This window comes from Bradysia coprophila, unplaced genomic scaffold, assembly GCF_014529535.1.
Source record: "Bradysia coprophila strain Holo2 unplaced genomic scaffold, BU_Bcop_v1 contig_200, whole genome shotgun sequence".
Taxonomy (NCBI): domain Eukaryota; kingdom Metazoa; phylum Arthropoda; class Insecta; order Diptera; family Sciaridae; genus Bradysia; species Bradysia coprophila.
The window spans coordinates 205,837-216,751 of NW_023503464.1; the positions used below are offsets into that span (position 1 = coordinate 205,837).

The 10,915-nt window shown below is 37.2% G+C and overlaps 1 protein-coding gene across 1 annotated transcript; it reads left to right on the forward strand.

Annotated features, from left to right (window-relative positions):
- The first annotated feature begins 286 nt into the window (after window positions 1-286).
- On the forward strand, window positions 287-2,483 carry LOC119075328 (benzoate 4-monooxygenase-like). Its single transcript, XM_037181752.1, has 5 exons — window positions 287-374; window positions 450-765; window positions 839-1,228; window positions 1,288-1,686; window positions 1,748-2,483. Exons 2-5 carry the CDS (start codon window positions 473-475, stop codon window positions 2,169-2,171), a joined length of 1,506 nt encoding a protein of 501 aa, XP_037037647.1. The 5' UTR covers window positions 287-374; window positions 450-472; the 3' UTR covers window positions 2,172-2,483.
- The last annotated feature ends 8,432 nt before the right edge of the window (window positions 2,484-10,915 follow it).

Here is a 10,915-nt window from a genome sequence, read left to right on the forward strand (position 1 = left end):
AATGCGTCCGATTTCGGTCTTCTGTTATTCAGAACAACAAATTGCCTTGAGCAATAATAATGAAACACACTTAAGATGCGGAGCACTTTGAAGATAAATGACTTTCATTGAGAATATATGATTACGTATGCACTTCTTACTATGTTGTTTATCAATGTGCAAAGAAAATTCCTTAGTTTAAATTACCAAAATAAAATTTCTAAGGCAAACTAACAGACGTTTGTTTTGTACATTCTGTTATCGTGTCTAAGATTAGCTCTATTAAAGAACATCTATTGATAAGAACAATCAGTGTTAATGCATTAGAAACAAGTCTGTCTATGAGAAATTTGTTCATTCACATAAATACCGTGACGGGGGTTTTGCTTGTTGAGGTAGTCGCTGAATATTATGTTTGCCAACGCGTCAGTTCACCGTTATTAATTAGTCCAATACTAACTTCTCGTTAGGAAGGCGTCACACTTTCCATTCAATGTATTTTTCCGTGGTTCTCGCTCTACTCACTATCGTTTTCCTTCCGGTGCTGTACTACCTATTACCATGGCTTAACAACAAAAACATTCGCGACGTACCTGGTCCCACGATAGCTGCATTTTCCAATCTGTGGCTTCTGTATCAGTGTCGCAAAGGGAAACGCTTTATTGCCGTTGATGAGGCTCACAAGAAGTATGGAACTTTAGTCCGGATCCAGCCCAATCACGTGTCAGTTGCGGATGATCAAGCTATTAATTCAATTTATGGACATGGCAATGGGTTCTTGAAGAGGTACGTTGACTTTTTGGGAACTTTTTATCAGTTCTGGTAGCTGGTATATAACTCTACCTATAATGGTTTGTAGTGAATACTACGACGCATTCGTATCCATCCGTACTGGACTTTTCAACACCAGAGATCGTGCCGAACATACCCGAAAACGTAAAGTCGTCTCACACACGTTCAGTCTGAAATCTGTGGCACAATTCGAGCAATACATGCACGGCAATTTGGAAGTGTTTGTCAAACAGTGGGACCATTTGTCGCGCTCAACAAACGGTGGTTACACACAAATCGATGCATTACCATGGTTAAACTATCTCGCTTTCGACATTATTGGAGACTTGGCGTTCGGTGCTCCGTTTGGAATGTTAGAAAATGGCAAGGACATTGCTGAAGTGAGAGAATCGCCCGATACTCCAGCCACATATGCATCAGCTATCGATGTTATTAATCGAAGAGGAGAAGTGTCTGGGTACGTTTTGCATCTTTTAGTCGACATTTGGAAATTAACTAACGCTCCTCGATGCGTAGAACACTTGGTTGTCTTCCGTCTCTTATACCCTATGCAAAACATCTTCCAGATCCTTTCTTCTCGAAGGGTGTGGAAGCGGTTCAGAAACTAACTGGCATTGCTGTTGCGAGAGTAAAAAATCGATTAGCCAATGCTGCCAACATCGAACGTGTAGACCTGTTAGCTAGATTGATGGAAGGGAAAGATGAAAGTGGCGAACCTTTAGGACGTGAAGAACTTACCGCGGAAGCTCTGACCCAATTAATAGCTGGCTCAGACACAACTAGCAATACCAGTTGTGCTTTGCTATTCCATACGCTTAAAAATCCGAAAATAGTCAAGAAACTTCAAGTAGAACTTGATGAAAGACTGTCAGAGACTGGTGTTCCCACCTACGAACTGGTCAAAGATCTTCCGTAGTAAGTAACCGAAAACAAGGTTTCGTTAGACAATTTTTGATATCACTTCTCTTATCGCCAGTCTCGACGCAGTTATCAAAGAAACGATGAGAATTCACTCCACTTCATCGTTAGGTCTGCCGCGTGTTGTTGTTGGAGACGGTTTAACATTGCAAGGCCATTTCTTTGCACCTGGAACGGTTCTTTCAGTTCCGGCATACACCATCCATCACTCCACGGAAATCTGGGGTCTGGATGCTGATGTTTTTCGGCCGGAGCGCTGGGAGACATTGACGGAAAGACAGAAAAAAGCCTTTATTCCGTTCTCGTATGGACCGAGAGCGTGCGTCGGCAGGAATGTTGCAGAAATGGAAATGGCACTCATAACCAGCACACTCTTCAGAAATTTTGAGTTTCAACTGAAACAGGATATTCTGGAGACCAGCGAAGGATTTCTACGAAAACCACTTTTCCTCAATGTTGGAATGCGACGAAGAAAGAATTAGTCTATCTCCAGCATCACCAAAAAATTGACTGTCATGTCCATTCACTTTAATCTTCATTATTTTTGGTTGGTAAACAAAAGATAAAAATTTATTGATAATGTGACCGTGCGTAGCTACCATGGTTGTGATTGTATAATTAGAGTAAAAAATAGATGGAACTGACCCGTCTAACTCTTGAATCTACCTATGAGAAAATTTAGAGTTTTGCATCACGTCTCTCCTCAAATCGCCATCAGTGCCAATATGAATTCATTCTATACATTAACCTGTCAAATACGGCTACTCATATCTGCTATCGATAACAACAACAAAAATAATGACAAGCTCTGGGTAATGTGGTATTTTATATAGTGAAATGCATGTTAAAAATTGAAGTACAAGCTTTGAAATCAATCGATTAAAAATACTTTCATCGATGGAAGTAATAGACCCAACACTGATCATAATGCTTGCCATATGTAACAGGTTAAGACCTAATCTGGGATCAACTTAAAGTAGGGGTTAATCTACTACGTATGGCTGATTACATAGGTATTGACATACAACTGAACGGTGCTAACCATTGAAGTAGAAGAATTTGTATCAAAGTCGTGAAAATACTTTGAACAAGAGAAGTAACAGTGATACCCTTGCCGTTTCCAGAAGAATTTATGCAAATATGCTGGGTAGCGAAACAACAAAGCATCAACAACAATGACTCACTTACCTACTAGCACTGCAACTTGTTATTGCTTTTGGCCTCTTCCAGCATCCTCCTCCAGTCGGACCTATTCCGCGTCAACGTTCAGCAATCGCTCACTCTTAATGCTTTGACCCATCTCAATTTTGGGTTTTCCCAGTTTTCTGATAACATCGGAATTTATATTCAACACTTTCAGGACCACTTTAGTCAATTGACTTGTCACTATTGACCAGTGACCAAAGGTAAACGAATCTCTCCGTTGGCCTGCACCAGACAATGAAGTTGTCATGTACTTTGTATTTTGTCTCACTGACCTTCAGACCGCACTCAACACCTTTATCTTTAATATTCGTAAAATCCACTTTGCCGATGTCAACAATTCATCCAATTATATCTAGGTTGTCAGCGTAACCCTAACCTAACAACTGACTCAATTTTCTGAAGAGAGTGCCGCTTCTTACCACGTTGCTCTCTCGTATTACCTCTCAAGAACAATGTTGAAGAAAAGAGCTGCCAGTTCATCGCCTGGTCTAAGTCCTTCCAAGGCTCCAGAAGTTTCAGAAAGATTGTTTCGAATTTTGACCTCAACCCACACATGTAGACAATGTCATTCTAGCCAAATCGATAAGTTTTTTTGGGATAACCAAGCTCCACCATCGCATTCCATTCATTTCTTTGAGAAAATTTGTCAAATGGCGTTTCAAAATCAACAAACAAATTGTGTAATCAACATTGCAAGCTATCAACACACTTCATGATTGATACCAATCTCTAGCAACCTAACTAAATATATAAAATTGGTTAAAACGCCATTGCATTTTTGACGTAAAATTATAAATTAGTGAACAATGCATGATCCTACAAACAAAGGAATGAGAAGGTATTTTGAGAGCGTCAAAACGAAGTTTGTTTGTAAGAGAGGGTATTGTTGATACTCTTAATAGGGTACTGAAACTTCACAGTGTGCCAAGCAACTGTAAAACACTGTAAAAAACAATTTCACACAAAATAGGACTCTATTGGGCAGCTGTTGACTATTATTACGCTTGAAGTCTGTTCTTGAGCGATTGTTGCAGAAATCACCCTGATATTACCCTGTGCTCCCTGTGCTCAGTTCCGAATATAGCATGCTGTTGTCAAATATGTCGTGTACTCTTCACTTTTCTGTCAATTTTTGAGAGAAAATAATTCCGAGAAAATATCAATGTCTGTCGGTGTCTGTGCCAGATATAATAATCAAAGGAAAATTGTTTTTTTTTTGATAACATCAAACAGAAAATAAATTTCTGGCAATGGAAAGCAACAAAGTTACACACAGCAACACACAGCATCATGAATATTAAACTCAATTCTTCCAATCACGAATTCCATCTACGTTTTAAAATGGGATGTGGATTTATTGATTGATGTGCTGTTGTGACTCTGTGTTATGTACGTACATCTATCTATCCGGCTGGCTGGATGGTTGTGGAAAAACCTTTTTGCCAGAATCTATATATCTATTTATGTGCACTGTAATGATACGTTATGTGGCAAGTCTCTATTCTCGTATCTATTGACCATTTTCGATGTTAAATTAAATAAATTCCCTTCTAATATGCACATAAATTTCAGTTATTTCGTACCAGAGCTAGAGGTATTATACGATGTGTGTGTCTATATATGGCCATAGAACGGAGAGAGTATAGACTATACACGACTCGTATTTCATTTTGATAATATAAACGTTGAATGAATCCCTTGAATAAGTCGATTAAATCCTCTCGTTGTTGTCGTCATGACTACAGACTGATGAATTTGCAACATATACAATATTTAGTGTGGTGGCAGAAATGAGGTAGGTTTTAACGTACATATTTATTGTGATTTGCTCTGGGATGCTCTGTGTGTTGTTGTTGTATTTATATATATTATCCAGGGCTTGTAGCTTTTGTAGCGCACGTAGCAAAAAGGAAAACTATAATATTATAACAAGCGTTTTCCTTTCCATCCTCTCAACAAAATGAATTACATTTTAATAAAGTGTTTGCCTCAAACGGAACGTACATCATAAAGGGTTTTCATATTTTTCTTTTCTTTTTTCGTATTTCTTCCTTTCCTTTTTTCGTCGTATATTATAAACCAACCTCTCCGTTCGTGTAGTCGCAGCCATGTCTTTTTAATAAAACAAATTCTGTTTTTTTAATTTAATACGTTGCTATGCAATGACTTTATTGGCTCTTCAAACTTGGGTAATATTCATCAGCATATTTTATGTGGCATAAAAGGAACAATTTGTTGCTTTCTACCTCTATACCTGGATTTGAGATCGGAACTGCCAATAGGAATTCTTCCATTACGTATTTTTGGTATGACGAAAAGTAAGTTGAGAATTTCATTTATTGTCTAACTTTAAGAGAAGGGTTTATCAGGCGGGGCTGAGTGGTGAAACGGATCAAAAACAATTCAATGAAATTTAAAAATTTTACTGAATTTTCGAGTACTTTTTTGGATAAATGCCAATACGCTCTACTGAGACTTTTTGGCGTTTCCGTCAGTATACAGTGTTAAAAGAGAATAGAAATTTTGACATAACACCCATCGCTATCAGTTGAATTAACTGGTTATTTCCCCTGTTTTTACGCTCTTTTAACACTGTATAAGTACAGTGTTAACGGAGGGAGAATTTCTGCTCCATTAAACCTAACCGGTCTTGAGTAAATGTCAAAATGAGATAAGTATCACATACAAAGGTCTTACTTCGAAAATTCGAACTCTTAATTACGATTTATATTCATTCAAAAATTTTGGACCCTCGAGACCAGTTAAATTTAATTGCATTCGCTCTTCGATAATACTGTATTGGCACCTCCGATACACTGTAGAGGGCGTCACTTTTCTATGAAAAAACAAAACATTATCAAAGATCACTAGCTTTCATCTCATTTTTCCATAAATTTTTTACGAATCGTGATCTTTGCTAATAGTTTACACCATAACTTACAACTAAAGTGCCAATAGATTGTTATGATGAAAAATACCTTGCATTGGGAATTTTTTCATAAAATATAATTCAAAATATTCAATGGCATGTTCCCCAAGTCAAATTATAATTAACTCACCTTCGAAACTCTCACTCTGATCACAACAGGCTATTACCTGTAGAATGTTATAATTAGAGCGAGAATGCCGAAGACCAGAATAACTTGCCTTGAGGTACCTTGTCATTGAATATTTTTATATCAAGTGTTAATCGAGAGCAAAGATCAATTATATTGAACTGGTTTCGAGAGAAATGTCAAAAATTTATGAATAAAAACAAATCGAAATTCAAAGTACGAATTTTTGAATAGAGTGGTATGATGAAAGAGAAGAAGATATTTTGACAAGTACCCCAAGGCAAGTTAAAATAAACTGGTCTTCTGTCCTCTCGATATCAACGTACCACGTCGAAAGAGAAGCAAATACTTTGACAAGTACACCAAGGCAAGTCTTCGGTTTCATCGCTCTGATCATAACAGTCTATTGTGAACTTTGTACACGTGGGATTTTGACATGTAGCGCGAGGCCAGTTAGGTTAACTGAGCCGAAATCTCTCTCCGTTAACATCGTATACTCTGAAAAGGTATCGTCAAGGGAAGTTATGTTAACTGGTCCGAATTATATTTCTTTCTCCTCTGCCATCGAAACATTGTATTTCCGAAGTCTTAAAGTGTGCACTAAATGTCTTCAGTTAGTTGCGTTTATTGGCTTAACATTTGAAAATATAAAGGTTAGTTACAACGAATTTAACAAACTTTCAAATCGATAATCGCACCGATAACAAACGAGTAGACGGAATTACTTTGGTTCCGTGGAAGAACGGTCAATGTTTAACCTGGGACGCGACTTGTTCCGACACTTTCGCACCTTCTTACCTTCATCAGTCGTCGAGAGAATGTGGTGAACAGAATTTCGTTTTCGTTCCTGTGGCCGTTGAAACAATGGGACGATGGAGCGAAAGTGGAAGTAGATTTCTTCATGACCTTGGTCGTTTGTAAACAGCCTCGATGAAGCGGGTAACAGTGGCAGAGACAGAAATTTACGACATGAGAAAATGCGACAAAGTGGTTCTGTCGTAAAATTTGGATTTTCTTAGCGCAACATTTTTGAATTTGAATTTTTAAGAATTCGATTTTAATTGATTGAACACAAGAAACAATCAACATTTTTCTAATTAATACTCGCAACAGCTCAAACCTAGCCTGAAACGAGAAAGTCTAATTGAAATCAGGTTGGGTTTAGGTTTTTAATCGATTGATCACAGGAACTGAAACAGCGAAAATCTCATCACATAAACAGATTCAGAAAAAGTCTCAGGCCTAGAATCTAGACCGTTTAGAGCACAGGAAATGAATCAGGTCGTGTGAGTGCTATCCTAGGTACATATCTCAATGTAACAGTTTCTTTGGATCTATTCACATAAAAACAATTTTAATGTTTATGAAAGCGAGAACATTAGCCACGGGTTTTTACGTTTTTGAAAACATTGAACACCGATTTTAATATCTATGAGCACACTGTACACGGATGGTACATTGCTAACCAATTATTAATAATAAAATCATAATTTTGCACACTTTTTCACACAAAAAACGAAAAATCATCAAAATCAACCACATCAAAACAAGAAATCTGATTTATAATTTTCTCAACTGTCACTTTTTCGTTGTACCACTTTGTCGCAATATGACGCAACGACAAAACGACTCTGCCACTGTTACCCGCTTCATCGAGGCTGTTTAGTCGTTTGTTGTGCGAGAAAACCGGGGATCCGAGATCTAAGTCGTATTTGTTTCAAAAAATTAGTTTGTGCGTTCAACGCAGTAACGCGATTTCGATAATGGGCACTTTGCCCCATGGGAAGAAGTTAGATGAAATTTACGAGATTTAGTAACCTCATTTTTGTAACCAATTTTAATGTTTCAATAAACGCTTTTAAGTTACTTTTTATTTTTATGTACACAAGAAATCAATTAACCCTTCTTCTTCTTCTTTTTCATCCTATTTGCTGGATATAGGCCTCCCCTCTCTACTTCAATTGTTTAATTTCTGTTGCCATTTGTCTGCTATTATCTTGATGAAAATCCATAGGAGGTTATTTTCGTGAAAATGGCCAATGGCTACCATCTTAATTGTTCATCGCTTTGTAAACGAACTTTCATATTAAATGTTCCATTTCAAATCCGCGATTCGATTAAGTATGAAGTGTGAAGAGTAAAAGAATCTGATAAAAAATTCCACTAAAGTGATTGTTCTACTAAAATTGTCGTCTGCTCTGTATACTGCATAGAGGTAGACTACATACACTATATACTTAGAATGTGCTAGATGTTCTTGTTGTACTAAATATTGTTGACGGAAAATTTCTATCAACTAGGTTCTCTGCACTTAACATTGACTCGAGATGGAAATGCAAAGTTACTTTTTCGTAGGTTTCTTGATCTCGGCTTTGTCTCGTATGAATTCACTACAACCGATCGTTTTACCTTTTATTTCATAACTTTAAATGATTATTACATGCTTCAGGATACAATGCTTGGTTGCCAAATAAAATTTGAAGAACTCTTCCCGGCCTGCAATAATTTTCTGCGTTCACGATGAAATCTCAAGCGTTAGGCATGCATCTATCGGTATTGTTATGTTCCTTCCAGTATGGGTAATATTTAAACGAAACAAAACTCATTTAAAATATATTTTTGTGTTATTGATTTATTGATAATTAAGCAACGATTTTCTCCGAATTCTGCTTCATCATCAGCTGCATCTCGTTAAAAAAAAAACTTGTTCAATAAATATCGAGTGAAAAAAGGCCCTTTATATGTCATCGAAATGAGGCATCAGAAAGTTCACCTTTCGCAGCGCCCTTGCAAAATAGTTATTTATGCCAAAAGGCAGATCAGCAGATGACCACGCCTGTAGAGAGAAACACGACAACCACATATTAAATCAAGGCATCCAATTTTCTCTTTGTTGGTTTGGCAGTTGAAACTTTCGGGCCATGTTGTAGCGATACCAAAACATTCATCTACACGGTCGGTAAAATACTCATCAAAGAATCGGGTGCATAGTTGGCCATACAACAGAGGAACGCTGCCAGCATCATTGGAACACGACCATCAGAGACAACCACTTTGACGAAATTTACAATTTCGTTACATGTAAAATAAAACATAATGCCTTTAGGCACTAGATGTGTAACACGTCATGTGCCTGAATATTGTGCATTGTGTTGGACAAAGTCAATTTTTGTAGTGTTGAGCTTTCCACACGAGCGTAGTGAGTGAATTTCGTTATGTGACCGATGTATATCTTCTGAGCAACAGCTGCAATGGTTGACAGAACAGGAAATTTATGTTCAATAATTACTTTGTCCTGTCCATCAATTCATCTGTTATCGATAACAACAACAAAAATAATGACCAGCCCTGGGTCATTTATATAGTAAAATGCATGTTAAAAAAATGAAGTACAAGATTTGAAATCAGCCGATGCTTGCCGCCTGTAACAGTTAGGGATAGGATTTTGGGGGGTAAGCGAAGTATGAGCTCCGTTAAAGAAAAAGAAAATTTTGCAAAATTTTTGCAATGCTTTGGTTTGATTAGTGGACAGGGCTTACAGGATGTTAGTTTGTAGAGCCAATCAAGTCAAGTCAGAGCCAGACATGTTATAGGAACAAAGATTTTCACGGTTATCGATTATTTAGCTACGCCAGGCTCATTACGCAGTTGCATGACAAAATATAATTTTTGCCACAGCGTTGTAACTTCCAGTGATTTCAAATCAGTTCTTCCACTCATGTCACAAGCAATTTCGACGTTTCGTGTATGGAACATTGATGTGGAGTAAGTAGATTCTAAATACATCTCAGGCAAAAAGATTGAGTTGTGGTTGATTTTTTCGTATGTTGAATACACCCGACAAAGCAAGGTTAGAAATATTTGCCCGATTCAATTCTACTTTTCCGTTTCTTCAATAGACAACATAAAATTTGTGGTTCGTTAAGTAACTACAAGATTTGAGTAAATGTCGGCCTCAATGTCTATGTAAATACCAAATCTCGTACCTCAGAGTCTAAGAGAAAGAACAAGTTAATGTGGAAATTGAGCACGAACTCATTTGGACATTTTTGTAAACTTTAGAAACTCAATCGGTAGGTCATGCTGCATCCAGTCAGATGAAATCAGATTAATGATTCCTGGTTTATCGATGTTGCTTTTACCACTGCATCTCTTCCGGAATCTATTGCTATTGAACCAATCTGTCACTTCCATTGTTCCATTGATAGACAATCTTTTACTTCATTTAAATTTAACATATCTAGGACAAGCCGGGGCAAAACCATACAATGCTAATATCAGTCGTTGTTGTCGGTAACAGTTAACTCGTAGTAGTAGTGTTTTGAAAGATCATATAACCGACTGACCTAATTTACATTTGTAGATTTTCGTTCGCTCTTGGCATTCACCGCGTGCCTTATGGTATTTTATTGACATACAGGCCTACAGTGAACACCAGGAGAACAACGTCTTTCATAGTTTAAAATCCAAAAAAATTTAAAAAAAATTTATCGAAACCAATGTTCTGCTGAGTCCATATTTCGTTGCTGTTGCTCGGCGTACAAAGACTACAATAGCAATTATGTGTACGTATGACAAGAGCGCCGGTATACAAAATCTAATTACTATATTACACTCTCGTTGCATAAATTTTATGGAACTTTGTATATATTCGTTCATGTACATTATCGAACCAACCACCACATCTGTTCCTAATGGCATGAAATTATTCAAAATAAAAAAAACGAACGAAAATGAAAGGAATTTAATATCAAACACAGCACAACAAAAAAACACACGACATTCACATTTAATCTACAAAGGGGAAAGCCCTTTGCTGCAGCTGTCACAGTCTCAGATATTAATTTAATAATGTTGCCCTTAGCACACTAAAGTGTGTGCGTGTATTTACTATGTGCGACTTTGCCACATCGCATTTTTATTTCGTGTATTGTTCGCATTTTCGGATCATTGTGCAAGGCGAG

What these genes read in the sequence shown, in the direction of transcription:
- LOC119075328 (XM_037181752.1), top strand. Translation starts at nt 473, where the DNA reads ATGTATTTTTCCGTGGTTCTCGCTCTACTCACTATCGTTTTCCTTCCG. An exon ending in GGCAATGGGTTCTTGAAGAG is followed by an intron (nt 766 to 838) that starts GTACGTTGACTT and finishes AATGGTTTGTAG; the next exon opens with TGAATACTACGACGCATTCG. An exon ending in CTGGTCAAAGATCTTCCGTA is followed by an intron (nt 1,687 to 1,747) that starts GTAAGTAACCGA and finishes TCTTATCGCCAG; the next exon opens with TCTCGACGCAGTTATCAAAG.